Source organism: Bos mutus, chromosome 18 (genome assembly GCF_027580195.1).
Source record: "Bos mutus isolate GX-2022 chromosome 18, NWIPB_WYAK_1.1, whole genome shotgun sequence".
NCBI classification, from domain to species: domain Eukaryota; kingdom Metazoa; phylum Chordata; class Mammalia; order Artiodactyla; family Bovidae; genus Bos; species Bos mutus.
Genome location: NC_091634.1, coordinates 12,904,601 through 12,919,536, shown reverse-complemented (window position 1 = coordinate 12,919,536; position 14,936 = coordinate 12,904,601). Strand labels below are relative to the sequence as shown.

At 50.5% G+C, this 14,936-nt stretch overlaps 1 protein-coding gene across 1 annotated transcript in view; it reads left to right on the top strand.

Moving 5' to 3' along the window:
- Positions 1 to 14,936, top strand: part of SPTBN4 (spectrin beta, non-erythrocytic 4) — an 80,712-nt gene that overhangs the window by 7,651 nt on the left and 58,125 nt on the right. The window contains exons 3-10 of the mRNA XM_070387684.1: positions 5,948 to 6,099; positions 7,242 to 7,415; positions 8,521 to 8,612; positions 9,669 to 9,749; positions 11,266 to 11,381; positions 14,050 to 14,162; positions 14,262 to 14,449; positions 14,524 to 14,641. Coding sequence (XP_070243785.1) covers positions 5,948 to 6,099; positions 7,242 to 7,415; positions 8,521 to 8,612; positions 9,669 to 9,749; positions 11,266 to 11,381; positions 14,050 to 14,162; positions 14,262 to 14,449; positions 14,524 to 14,641 — 1,034 coding nt within the window. The remainder of the gene's footprint in view (positions 1 to 5,947; positions 6,100 to 7,241; positions 7,416 to 8,520; positions 8,613 to 9,668; positions 9,750 to 11,265; positions 11,382 to 14,049; positions 14,163 to 14,261; positions 14,450 to 14,523; positions 14,642 to 14,936) is intronic.

Here is a 14,936-nt window from a genome sequence, read left to right as displayed (position 1 = left end):
GTTGTGGCGCTTAGTTGCTCCACAGCACGTGGGATCTCCCCACATCAGGGGTCAAGCCCATGTCTCCTGTATTGGCAGGTGGATTCTGTACCACTGAGCCACCAGGGAAGCCCTTAATGCTGCCTTTTGATGAACAGTGTTTCTTAATTTAAAGGTAGTTTAATTTGATAATTATTTAATCATGATTTCCTATATGGCTCACACTCTGTGTCTTGTGTAAGAAACTTCCTGCACCAAGGTCATGGAGATATTCTTTGATGTTTTCCTCTGAAAGCATTATTGCATTCATTTCACATTTAGGTTTATAAGCCAAATGGTATTTAGCGTATTTATTATTGTATACAGTGTGGGTCAAAGTTCTTTTCTCCCCCTCCCTGCCCCCCCGCCCCCACCCCATGAATGTCCAGTTGACTCAGCTCCACTTATTGAAGAGACTTTCCTTTCCCTACTGAACTGCCATTTCACTTTGTTGTAAATCTGGGAGTCCTATATGTGTGGGTTTGTACATAAAGGCATGGCTAATCAATGCATGTTTTATCATAGTCTCGATTGCATTTTTGGCATTATGTTCTCATTCAGCGCTGTGGCTTAGAGCCTCAAGACTCATCCATGTGGCTCTGTGTGCCTCTAGTCTAACTGCTGCCTGCAGTTGATGGTGTGTATTCGCCATGCTCCACTTTCCCAGTGATGGACAACCAGGCTCTCTCCAGCCCTCAACCTGTCCCTGCCCCTCCCAGCAAACAGCACTGCGCTGAGGCATCATCACGTGTGCTCCTTATAAACCAGTGTGGAGGGACTTCCCTGGTGGTCCAGTGGCTGACACCCTGCCCTCCCAATGCAGGGGACCTGGGTTCAGTCCCTGGTCAGGAAACTAGATCCCACATGCTGCAACTAAGACCTGGTGAAGCCAAATAAACAAATAATAAACATTAAAAAAAAACAACCCACGTGGGAACGTTTATAGGACATATCAGATCAGATCAGATCAGTCGCTCAGTCGTGTCTGACTCTTTGCGACCCCATGAATCGCAGTACACCAGGCCCCCCTGTCCATCACCAACTCCCGGAGTTCACCCAGACTCACATCCATCGAGTCAGTGATGCTGTCCAGCCATCTCATCCTCTGTCATCCCCTTTTCCTCCTGCCCCCAATCCCTCCTAGCATCAGAGTCTTTTCCAATGAGTCAACTCTTTGCATGACGTGGCCAAAGTACTGGAGTTTCAGCTTTAGCATCATTCCTTCCAAAGAAATCCCAGGGCTGATCCCCTTCAGAATGGACTGGTTGGATCTCCTTGCAGTCCCTTGCAAGGGACTCTCAAGAGTCTTCTCCAACACCACAGTTCAAGAGCATCAATTCTTCGGCGCTCAGCCTTTTTCACAGTCCAACTCTCACATCCATACATGACCACAGGAAAAACCATAGCCTTGACATATACGTAGGGAAAGAATTGTTGGCTCACAGAGGGAATGCACTAATTTAATTTGACTCAGATTGTCTTCAGAGTGGGCTTCCCTGGTGGCTGAGATGGTAAAGAAGCTGCCTGCAATGCAGGAGACCTAGGTTTGATTGCTGGGTCTGGAAAATTCCCCTAGAGAAGAGAATGGCTACCCACTCTAGTATTGTTGCCTGGAGAATTTCATGGACCGAGGAGCCTGGTGGGTGACAGCCTATGGGCTCCCAAAGAGTCGGACATGACTGAGTGACTAACACAATGGCTGCCCCACCAGCTGGCATGAAGGTTATGATATTCCCACATTTCCATCAATACCTGGTATCACCAACTTCCTCACTTTCCCCAGACTAATATCCAATGTATCATTTACATATTGTCTCTATCCTTTCTTGGAAACCAGTATAGATTAGTCCCTGCTCTATGAAAATCTTGATGTATTAAATATGTGAAAAAATTAAAATCTTATTCTAAGGAAATGCATGTCACTTAAAAATTTTTCTTTTGGCCACACTGCACAGCATGTGGGACCTAGTTCCCTGACCAGGGATGGAACCCTCGTCCCCTGCATTGGAAGTGCAGAGTCTTAACCACGGGACTGTCAGGGAAGTCCCAGGCTTGTATTTCGCTTGTAATTGGTGACTACCACAGTGGGAAAGAATATATAAATGGCAAAATAGTATGAACACAATGGCAGACAAAGAACAATTGTAATTTGACTTAGAGTCTTGACAACCCAAAGATGTGTGTGGCAGCTAGAGGACCAGGAGGAAGCTGATGGGCTCCTCAAAAAGGAGAATTTAATGAAGGGACTGTTTATAGATGTGTGGAGACCCCAGGGACTGGGACAGGGCAGGGAGCGCTGAGAGGGGAGCGAGGCGTCCCCAGCAGGAGTGGGGGCTGTAGGGAGTGCCAGCAGGCCCTGGGGGAAGCCTGGTCAAGCAGAGAAAGTGAAAGTGTTTGTCATTGCTCAGTCATGTCCAACTCTTTGCAACTCCATGGACTGTAGCCCACCAGGCTCCTCTGTCCATAGGATTTCCCAGGCAAGAATACCAGAGTGGGTTGCCATTTCCTCCTCCAGGGGATCTTCTCGACCTGGGGATCAAACTCATGTCTCCTGCATTGCAGGTAGATTCTTTACCCTCTGAGCTACCGCAGAAGCCATGCCCTTCTCCAGGGGATCTTCCTGATCCAGGGATCGAACCGGTGTCTCTTATGTCTCCTGCACTGGCAGGCGGGTTCTTTACCACTAGGAAACCCTGGGGAGGAAATGAATCCCTCAGCCGTTTCTCTCTCCCCTCATCTCCTGCTAGCCAGACCCAACCTCTAATGGCCCAAGAGCCCATTCCCATGGTCCACCCTGGCCAGCCTCCCTGGGCTCACAGCAGGTGCACCAGAGAGGAGGTGGCGCCAGAAGGGCAGATGGAAGGCACCCAGCGAGGTAGCCACACGCACTCAGGCACAGTCAACATTCAATGTCAACTTAGGCCAGAACTGGCACTCTAGGACACATTTGGTTTCAACCCCCTGTGTTTTATAAAAACGTAAATCAGTTGCCAGCATTTAAAAATAGGGAGATTCTTGTCTCCAGATTTTTGGCACCTCATGGGCTATCACGTGGTACGGCAGCACCGGGCCTTCACTCCTGTGAGGCTCCAGTCATGTGGGGCTGTGTGGCTGCTGCTCCCTTTTACCAGGGCCTCATTCTCCCTTGTGCCTGGCCCTGGTGAGCATTTCAGTTCTGGATCCCAGCTCCATGCTAACGAGACTGTAATCACAGACTCCCAAATCTCACTGCATATTTCTCTATAAAGTCACCATCTAGACAGTCCAGGATGTGTTTCTTCATCTTTAAAAGAGTATTTATTTATTGGCTGCACTGCTGTGTCTTAGTTGCTGAGTTCAGGCTTTCTCTAGTTGCGGTGAGCAGAGGCTACTTTGGTGCACAGGCTTCTCACTGCAATGGCCTCTCTTATTGAGCAGTACAGGCCCTAGGAGAGGGGGCTTCCCTAGTGGCAGCTCGTGGGCTTAGGTGCCCTGCAGCATGTGGAAACTTCTCAGACCAAGGATCGAACCCGTGTCGCCTCCATTGGACTACCAAGGAAGTCCATCCAGGATGTGTTACTACTAATTTTCTTTGCAGATCACAGAAATGAAGTTACAAAATTAAAAACTGTTCTCCCGAGTCCTTGTTTTCCAAGCATGCATTCCCAAACACCCAGGGTCCCCCAGAGCCCACTGAAGTAACCCTGACCTAGTCTAAACCCCTTATTTTGGAAATGGGAAAACAGAGGCCCAAAGAGGAGGGATGGGCTTTGGGCTTTTCCCAACATAGCCTGTCATTAGTAAAGGCAGAGCTGAATCCAGTCGCCCTCATTCTGCCCCTCTCAGGGGATGCACTCAAGTTCCACTCGGGCCTCAGCATGAACTGCAATCTGCTCTGGGTGTTGGCTGTCAGAGGCAGGATAAGCAAACACTCTATTTACATTATTCCCCATTATTACTTCCTTATGTGTGATCATTGATCATGTGTTCACACAGGTCCCCCATCCCATCCAAAAGCACACAACTCACATTTAAGCAAACAAGTTATTCCATTTGGATTCACTGGGTTGTTTCTGTATATTCAAAAAACATTTATTTTTAAATTTTATCTATTATTTATTTGGCTGAGCTTGGTCTTAGTTATGTGGGATCTAGTTCCCTGACCAGGTAGTATATGGTATATCCATACAATGGATCACTGGGGCTTCCTAGGTGGTGCTAGTGGTAAAGAACTCACCTGCCAATGCAGGAGACATAAGAGACATGGGTTCGATCCCTGGGTCCGGAAGATCAGCTGAAGGAAGGCAAGGCAACCCACTCCAGGATTGTTGCCTGAAGAATCTCCATGGACAGAGGAGCCTGGGGAGCTACAGTCCATAGGGTCACACAGAATGGGACACAACTGAGTGACTTAGCACCCACCTTAGCATGCATGGAATATTACTTAGCTGTAAAAAGGAATAAAAAACTGCTACATACCACAACATGGATGAACCTTGAAAACATTATGCCTAGTGAAAGAAGTCGGACACAAAAGGCCGCACGATCCCATTTATGTGAAGTATCCAGAGTAGGAAAATCCTTAGAGTCCGAAAATGGATGAATGGTTGCCTAGGGTTAGGAAAAGGTGGAATGGGAAGTGACTGTTAACAGGTATGGGGTTTCTTTTCTGGGGTGGTAAAAGTGTTCCAATATTAGATAGAGGTGATGGTCGTATAACTCTGCTGCTGCTGCTGCTAAGTCACTTCAGTCGTGTCCGACTCTGTGCAACTCCATAGACAGCAGCCTACGTATAACTCTGTGAATATGCTAAAAACCACTGAATTTACAACTTAGAAGGACAAATTCTATAGTATGGGAATTATAGGTCATACTAAAACTGTTATTTAAAAAAGAAATGACAGGAAGAGAGGTCCCAAACAATTTCTTGGTAAGCAGCGAGGAGAAGTTTCACACCTCCTCCCTACCTTGCACCTCCCCTTTAAGTCATCCCAAGCCCACTCCTTACCCCAGGGATGAGGGAAACCTGGCAATCCAGCTGCTACAGAGGGGAAGATGTGGCTCCTGCCCGCAGGGAACATGCAGTCTAGCATATTCCTTCCTCTTCATTCCGCCACAGCCTGTCAGTGGCTAACCCTTACTTTTTCATCTTTAAATAACTTCAAGATGCCCCCCTCTCCCATCCCCTCAATGTCTGCCTGGTCCAGCCTCTTCCTGTCTCTCCTGAGTCCTTTCCCCAATCTCCTCCCTGGGCTCCAGGCTGCCATTCTTGCCCTCTCGGATGTACCCTCCCCACAGCAGCCAGGGATATTCCTGAGACCCAACCCTCATCCTCTCCTCCCTCCTTAACCCTCTATAACTCCCTAGACTATTATCTGTGTGCTTAGTCACTCAGTCATGTCCGACTCTTTGCAACCCCAAGGACTGTAGCCCACCGGGCGCCTTTGTTCATGGGATTTTCCCAGGCAAGTATACTGGAGTGGGTTGCCATTTCCTCCTCCAAGGGATCTTCTTGACCCAGGGATCGAACATGCGTCTCCTGCATTGGCAGGCGGATTCTTTACCGTGGAACCACGGGGAAGCCCCAGCTTATTATCTGTGCCCCCACTAAACTGAACTCTGCCAGGAAAAGGCTCTGACTGAATTCAGAGCCCAGAACAGAGCCAGGCACATAGTGGGCGCTCAAATACTTACTGAACGAATGAACAGAGCTGACTAGGGTAAGATACAAGACAGTTTTCCTGTGGAACTGATATCTCAGGAAGATTTTAAAGGACAGCAGAGGAGGGTGAGGGGAGGGCGTCTCAGATAGGAGGAAGCACTTGCAAAGACCTGATAGTTGCAGAGAGCTGGGCCTGGGCGAGAACTGCCCAGGCCTTGGAGGGCTGGGGTGAAACTGGAAGGCGGAGCTCCTGGAGGAGCTAGGGGCTCATCAGGACCTGTCCTTCAGATGAGCGGGAGGCTGTGCAGAAGAAAACCTTCACCAAGTGGGTGAACTCGCACCTCGCCCGCGTCGGCTGCCACATTGGGGACCTCTACACAGACCTCAGGGACGGCTTCGTGCTCACGCGGCTGCTGGAAGTGCTGTCCGGGGAGCAGCTGGTGAGGGGGCCAGAAGGGCTGGGGACAGGGGGCCACCCTGGGGTCTCGGGCTGGGCTACTGCAGGGCCAGGCTAATGGATGGAAGGAGCTTACTAGAAAGACTGAGTGGGTTAAAGGCCCCTCATTCAGGTGGGCAGGGCCATGGCACAGGGTTGAGCTTAGTTGGGAAGAGCCTGGGATCTGACTTGGAACAGAGGTGGGATTCTGTTTAAGGAGAGGGCTGTCCTTCGGGGAGGAACTCTGGGCTTGGGTGGGGCTCCATTGGAAGTGGTGATGGTGGGGGGCTAATGGAGAAGGATGGAGCTTTATTAGAAGGGCTTGGCTTGGATAAGCGGTAGCAGGAGGCATGGCTATAAAATTGGGGCAGAACTCTGTTGCAGGGGTCTATGGTTGAGGGTGTGGTTGTCATCGGAAAAGTGAGGCCGAGTTCGCTGGAGTCTGGGGATTAAATGGAACTCTTGTATGGATACCACTTATTGTATTGTTGCAGTTGTATTTCTGGGCTTGGATGGGACTGGGCTTGGATGGGACTTCATTGCAAAGGGTGGGGTTATAATGGAGCTAGAGATTGATGAAAGGACCAGCGCTTAAAGCTCTGGAAGTTATGAGGGGCATAAGGTATAGAACAGGAGCACCCTTGGAAGGAATAGAGCAACTGAACAGCAACATAAACAAGAGAAGACTCCTGGAGTGGGGCGGGGCTTGAAAGGAGTGGGCGTAGCTCTAGGCACAAATCTGAAGAGGAGGAAGTGAGGGGTGTGGTCATGGGACTAGGGGCAAAACAGTGGTGGCCTGGGACAGAGATCCAATGGAAGGGGCGGGAGTAAGACTATGAACAGGGGGCGGGGCTTCATGATGAAAGGTGTGGCTATCAGTTTAGAGGTGGAGCTTAACTTGAAGGGGCGGGACCAGGAACTAGAATAAGCCCTGAAAGGACACGTCTTAGAAGGCCTCTAGCTATGAGTGGCGCAGAGCTTCTTTAGAAGGCCTGGATCCTGGGTCTTTGATAAGGCTGAGGGGGTGTGGCCTGGACCAGGGGTAGAGGGGCCTAGTTATGTAGATGACCTTCTTTGAAAGAGGTGGGACGGAGGGCACGTGCTCTTGGCCAGGCCCTGGCTCTCCTAATGACCCTGCCGCCCTAGCCAAGACCCACGCGTGGTCGCATGAGGATCCACTCACTGGAAAATGTAGACAAGGCCCTGCAGTTCCTGAAGGAGCAGCGTGTGCACCTGGAGAACGTGGGCTCACATGACATCGTGGACGGGAACCACCGACTGACCTTGGGGCTGGTCTGGACCATCATCCTTCGCTTCCAGGTGATCCCAAGTGACCCCAGCCCAGCCCACCACCCAGAGGGAGGCCTTAAGAGGTTGTCCCTCACTCACTCATCCAGTCATTCCAGAAATATTCCTAATATGCTCCAGGAAATAATATCATCATTATAATCATCATGTATGTAGATTTTACTCTGTTCTAAGCACTTGGCATTTAATATGCACAATAACCCCATAAATTAGATATTATTCATTATACCATTTTACCAACAAGGAAACTAAAGCTCAGAGAGGTGAAGTAATATGCTCAAGGTCACACAGCTGGGTAGTGAAGCTGGAATAGGAATCCAGGCAGTCTTGCTCCAGTTCAGAGACAAAATAGACAAATTTTCTGTCTTTATGGAGCAAGACATGGGGGACCAGCAGTAGACAGATGATAAATAAACCCATCAATATGTAAACAAGACATATGTGGGAAAAGGACCAATTCTAAGCAGAGAAAAAAAGAAAGAGTCACACAGATAAGAATAGATTATGATAAAGCAGTAATAGGGATCATATGGACCAGAGAAGGGCTTGGTGAGAGGCTGGTGGCTGAATGATTATGAAGATGAAAGAGAAAAGTATTCCAGGCAGAGGGCACAGCAGATGCAAAGTCTCTGGGGTGGGAATGAGCTAAGCTTGTTGCAGGAACAGAAAGACCAGTATGACTAGAGACTAGGAGGCAAGGGGGAGACAGGGAGGAGACGAGTCAGAAGTGTCAGCAGGGCCTAGGTGATCTGTGATTAACAATTTGATCTTATTCTGTCTGAGATGGGGAGAAATTAGAGTTTTATCAAGAGAAAAGGCATCATCAGACTTAGAAATATCTCTCTGGATTGGGGGTCATCACCAAGATTGGGAGCTGGAAGCCCAAGGAAGAGACTGGAGCTGGACTGGGGTGGGGCATAGGCAGGTGAAGAAGGGGCCAGGTAGGGTAAGGGGGAGTGGACATGCCATAGGGGAAGGGGAGGGGGAGAGAGCTGGTGCCCCAACCGTGAGCCTGAAGCTGCCTCTCCCATCTCCTCTGTCCCCCCAGGATGTGGGTGGGGTGTCTCCCAGCCTCAAGCCCTCCAGACCCCAGCAGCCATATTTTGTATCTTCACAGATTCAAGTCATCAAGATTGAGACTGAGGACAACAGAGAGACACGCTCAGCCAAGGACGCGCTGCTCTTGTGGTGTCAGATGAAGACAGCTGGGTAAGTCCCTCGTCCTCAGGGGAGCCAGGCCCTCACCTCTGGGCTTCCCTCCGGGACAGGGGTGCAAGGGATGGCTCAAGTCCTCAGCGTCAAAAGTTACATCTGAAGTTACCAAACTCTTCCAACCTTGATGTATCCCAATCCCGTATCACAGTGTAACCTGTATCACAATCTGGAAGAATTCGGACTCCTCAGGGGAATAATGCCGGGAGGTGGGGAGCTGTCCCTAGCCTGCTCCCTTCTCTCCTCCCACCTGGTCCCGCACCTCTAAAGGCCTCAAGTGCACCTGTGTGGGACCCCTGGGCCCGATTCCTGAGCTGCCCCCCACCCCACACCCTTGAAAGTAGCCCCCTCAGCCTAGGAGGGCACACCCAAGGCTCAGGCTGGGGTGGGAAGTTCAGGGTCCTGGTATCTTCAGTGGGTTTGAGAAGAGGGGCACACGGACACCGCTGGGCATGCCCCCGGTCCCACAACTCTCTGTCCTGCTGGGAAGGGCCTGGCCTGAAGCTCAGGTGCCCTTGAGAGCAGCCTGGGGAGGAAGAAGGTAGGGGCAGGCATGGATGGAGACTGGGCGTTCTCTGTCTCTCGTCCTCCTGGGGCTCCCTGTCTGTCTTGCAGCGCTATCTGTTCTTCCGTGTGTCTGTCTTTACCTTTATATCTGCTTTTCCTTGTTCTGATCGCTCCCTCCCCCCCCTTCTCTCTCCTCCCTTCTTCCTTTCCCCACCTCTGTCTGTCTCTCTCTCTCTGTCCCTCCCTTTTCCTTCTTCCCTCTGCTTCTCTGTCTCTCTCGCTCATCTCCTGTCCCTCTCAATCTCTCTCCCCTCCTTCTCCCCATGCTGTCTCCATCTCTGTGCTCCCTCCGTCCTTCCTTTCTTTCCTCATATGCCTGTGTATCACCTGTGTCTCTCTGCCCATCTGTCTACCTACCTACTTTTCTATCGTTCATCTTTTATCATCTATCTATCCATCCCTCAATCCATCTCTGTCTCTTCCTCCCCCCCTCTTCCTCTGGACTTTCTCCATCTCTGCCTCTGTCTCTCCTTTCCACGCTGCCAGTTACCCCGAGGTAAACATCCAGAATTTCACCACCAGCTGGCGTGACGGCTTGGCCTTCAATGCCCTCATTCACCGGCACAGGTACCACCTGGCCTGGGGCAGCTCTGCCCTGCACCCTACCCCCACCCTGTCCCTTGGGTGCTCCCCCGTACGTGGATGTGTACAGATGCCACTCACGGACACAGGGCCCACTGCCTTCACCTCTCTGCTTCCATACGCATTTCCATTCACACACATGCTCTTACACATTTACACAGAGATGCGCACACACACACACACACAGACCCTGTGCACACATGGAGACCTTTATGCCCTCCCATAGATGTGTGCACACCTGCATATACTCATTCACATATACAACTTCTACATGGACCAGCTGCTTGGGTGTTCCCAGGATGGGCAGCTCACTTGCTATGGATGGTCGAATCTGGTGTGTGCACAGCGCCTCCTCCTCTCAGAAAGTTCTTCCTCGCAGTGAGCCCCCAAGTCCCCCTTCTGGCTCCCTGCACACCCACCTATTCCTGCTTTAGGGTCTGGTGCCGAGGTGGCTGAGGAAGGGTTCCCAGATAAATTACACCCACATCATGATCCATAACCTGGAGGAGGGCATGGCAACCCACTCCAGTACTCTTGCCTGGAGAATCTCATGGAGAGAAGCCCGGCCAGCTACAGTCCATGGGGTTGCAGAGTCGGACACGACTGAAGCGACTGAGCACACACGCATGTGATCCATAATAACAGGTCTATTCATATGACAGATAGGGGAAACTGGAGACTGGAAGGGACTCGCTTCCAGTGTGAAGGAAGCCAGAACCCACATGTACACACTCATGTATACGGGGAGACCCAGCCCACCTACATGCCCATCAACCCACAAGCTCTAACTGGAGTCCTGCTAACAATGGGAACGTCACTGAGTGTACCCGGAATGTTCTAACTGCTTTCCAATAAGTCGTTCAATATTCAGTGAGCCTATAGGCAGAGCCTATTTTTCTCCCCTTTTTACAAAGGAGGAAATGGAGGCACAGGGCAAGACAATAACTCACTCAGAGTGACAGCCAGGAGAAGGCTGGGTTGGGGTTTGAGTCAAGAGGGTGGGCTCTGGACCTCACACTTCCAAGGCTACACAATGCAATACAGAACCCACCCACATAGACACGTGAGTGTCATTGTCAGATGTACATGTGAGCTTCCCTGGTGGCTCAGATGGGAAAGTGTCTGCCTGCAATGTGGGAGACCTGGGTTCGATCCCTGGGTTGGGAAGAGCCCCTGGAGAAGGAAATGGCAACCTACTCCAGTACTCTTGCCTGGAAAATTCCACGGATGAAGGAACCTGGTAGGCTACAGTCTATGGAATTGCAAAGAGTTGGACACGACTGAACGACTTCACTTTTCTTTACACACGCCCTCACGCAGAGCTCGCCCCACAGCTACATGGTGCGCAGACACGCACCAGTACACACGGCTTTCCCCTTGGCCGGGTTGTGCGCCTCCTGCCCTCGCCCTGGGTGGGACTCAGACAAGGATGTCTTTTCACCCGTTTGCCCACCGGCTTTGGAGCCTGCCTGCTGCCTGCCCACTCTGTGCCCCTGCCCAGGCCCGATCTCGTGGACTTCAGCAAGCTCACCAAGTCCAACGCCAACTACAATCTGCAGAGAGCCTTCCGCACGGCTGAGCAGCACTTGGGGCTGGCACGTCTCCTGGACCCTGAGGGTGAGCCCTGCACGGCGCCAGCCCGGGTTTCCTCCTGGGGGACTCCCAAATCCAGTGCTGCCCCCACACTCAACTGTAACACCATCCCAAAGCCCAAGATCATTTCAAATTTAACTCCCTCCCAGCCCCCACCTCTTCCTCATCAAGAATCCTACCCGCTTCCAGGCTCCATATCTGCTACTTTCTCCTTCTCTACCTTTTTTTTTGGCCACTCTGTGGGACTCGCTGGATCTTAGTTCCCCAATCAGGGATTGAACCTGTGTCCTTGGCAGTGAAAGCCTGTAGTCCTAACCACTGGACTTCCGGGGAATTCCTGTTCATCTCTGTCTCAAACCCAACCCTATCTCCATTCCTGAGTTCAACTTAACCCTCCTTCCCCAACTCTATCCTTTAAAAAAAAAACAAAAAACTTTTTACTTTTGTATTGGGGTGTAGGCAATTAACAATGCTGTGATAGTAATAGTTTCAGGTGAACAGGGAAGGGACTCAGCCATACAAACACACGTATCCATTCTCCCCCAAACTCCGCTCCCATCCTCTGCTCCCATCCAGGCTGCCACAAACATTGAGTGGAGTCCCATGTGCTATACAATAGGTCTTTGTTGGTTATCTATTTTAAATATAGCAGTCCCAACCCCATCCTTGGGCTTCCCTTGTGGCTCAGCTGGTAAAGCATCCACCTGCAATGCGGGAGACCTGGGTTGGGTCCCTGAGCTGGGAAGATCCCCTGGAGAAAGGAAAGGATCTGCACTTCAGTATTCTGGCCTGGAGAATTCCATGGACTGTATAGTCCATGGGATCCCAAAGAGTTGGACATCACTGAGCGACTTTCACTTTCAACCCCATCCTTAATCACCTTCCTGCCAAACCCAACCCCCCCAACCCCAGCCCCATCCCTAAAGCCAACACCACCCCCAACCCAATCTCCAACACTATCTTCATTCCCATCCCCAGCCCATCCCTATTTCTTCCTGGATCCACAGCTCTGCCCTCACCCCCAACCCCTTCCCATTTTCAGTCTGTCTCCAACCCCACCCCTGACTTCAACCTCATTCCAAATTCATGATCACACCCGATACCAGCCCCCCATCTCTAGGGTAATGGCCGTGATCATACCCTACCAATCCCCTGTATCTGGAATAATGGTTGCTTCCTTTTTCTGAGCCCCTACAGTGTGCCAGGCACATGGCTGAAATTGTATCAACACTGTTCCCTGTCATCCTCACACTGATCCAGTTGGATAGAAGTCATCAATCCTGTCTTAAACTGATGGAAAGGAAGGCTCAGAGATGTAGAGTCACTCCTCAGGCATCACACTGAAAACCCAGTAAACAGTACTTTCTGATTCCAGAATTCGGGGACTTAGTCATTCCTCTGCCCTGCCTCTTACAGTGCCTGGCACATAGTGGGTGTTTATTGGACGTCAGTTTTATGAGGTGAAGAAGAATCAGGGCCAAGTATGATGCTATGCACTCAGTGGGTAAATTGAAATGATAATCAGGATTTATTGAGCTTCTCCTCTATGCCACTATGCGTATTCTCCACTATGAGTATTCTCTCTCATACTCATAGTGTTCTTAGGTGCCAGGCACTGTGACTATCCTTACTGTAACAACGTGGAAACTGAACTCAGAGCAGTTCGATCTATTTTATTAGGATATTGAGTGAGTAAGTGGTCGAGTTATGATTCAAGCTCAGGCTGCCTTCAAAGCCCATGTCCTTGACCTCAAACTTCATATACCATTCATATACTTAGTTTATGTATTTTTTGAGCTTCTGCTGTGTGCTGGGCATGGCAGGGACAGTGGTAAAAGACAGGCATAGCCCTTGTCCTCATGGAGCTCAAACTCGATAAAGACACAATCACACAAGGCAATATGTAATTAGAAACTGGACTTCCCTCGTGGTTCAGATGGTAAAGAATCTGCCTGCAATGCGGGAGACCTGGGTTCGATCCTCTAAAGAAGGGAACTCTCCCCAGTATTCTTGCCTGGAGAATACCATGGACAGAGGAGCCTAGTGAGTTGCAAAGAGTCAGACACAACTGAGCTACTAACACACACACACAGTTATAAATTGTGATATATTCTAGAAGGAAATGATAAGAGGCCACGAGGAAGAATAACAGGAAGAGATCATTCTAGACAGGATGAACAGGAAGGCTTACTTGAGGAAACTTGAGTGGAACCCTGAAGGGTGAGTGGGAGTTTGGCACATGGAAAAGGGAACAGTGTTCCAGACAGTGAGAACAGCAAGTGCAAAGGTCCCGAGGTAGATAGTAGAATGAATGGTGTGTCCAAGAAATCACTATAGATAATTTCTCCATGGTAGTGTATATGTGTCAGGTACTATTTAATCCATGAAGTAGATCCTCACTGGGCAGATAAAAAAACTGAGGAACAACACGGACTTCCCTGGTGATCCAGTGGTTAGGACTCCACACTTCTGCTGCAGGATTACGAGTTTGACCCCTGGTCAGGGGACTAAGATCCTGCATGGCGCTTGGTGTAGTCCAAAAAAGAGACAAAGTAAGGAACAGAGAGGTTAGTTATCTTGTCCAAGGTTGCACAGCTAGGAAGACTGAGTTCTCCCAACCTCCACTCAGTATGTTTGATCTCTCTGTCAGAGTGCTCGTCATCATGCTCTCCCACTCTCCTTTACCCCTCAGATGTGAACATGGAGGCTCCCGATGAGAAGTCCATCATCACCTATGTGGTCTCTTTCTACCATTATTTCTCCAAGATGAAGGCTCTGGCTGTGGAGGGGAAACGGATTGGAAAGGTACACGGGGCCCAGGAATGGGGTAGGTGGGAGCCTGGGAACCATACGGGGCTGCGTCTGGGATGAGACTGACCCCCCTCCCTTCCTCTGCCGGGCCAGGTCCTGGACCAGGTGCTGGAGGTGGGGAAGATCATTGAGCGCTACGAGGAGCTGGCAACTGAGCTGCTGGCCTGGATCCACCGCACCGTGGGCCTCATCAGCAACCAGAAGTTTGCCAACTCATTAAGTGGGGTACAGCAGCAGCTTCAGGCTTTCACGGCCTACTGCACGCTGGAGAAGCCTGTCAAGTGAGGCCTGGCTCAGCAGGGAGGGTGGCAGGTGTAGGTGTGGAGGCAGGGTTCCTGAGCTCAGGCCCCTTCAGGTTTCAGGAGAAGGGAAACCTGGAGGTGCTGCTCTTCAGCATCCAGAGCAAACTGCGGGCCTGCAACCGTCGTCTCTACGTGCCCCGGGAGGGCTGTGGCATCTGGGATATTGACAAGGTGAGGCTGAGGATGTAGGGCAGAGAAAGGGTTGCCCCGTGAGGTTGTATAGGTTGTGCACTGCTCAAGGGAGCTCTTCACATTGCAGATGTCATGCATCTGACATCCATTCTGATGGTTTTTCCAGGAGTAAAGGGTCATGAGGAAGCAAGATTTTTTTTCCAGTGTGTGCAGAGGTGCCACAAGTGCTGAGCATGACCTCAGACAGAGAAGCCAAGGCCATTAAACTGTGGGGAATTATTGGAATCTTATTTATTTATTTGGCTGCCCCAGGTCTTCACTGCAGCATGTGGGA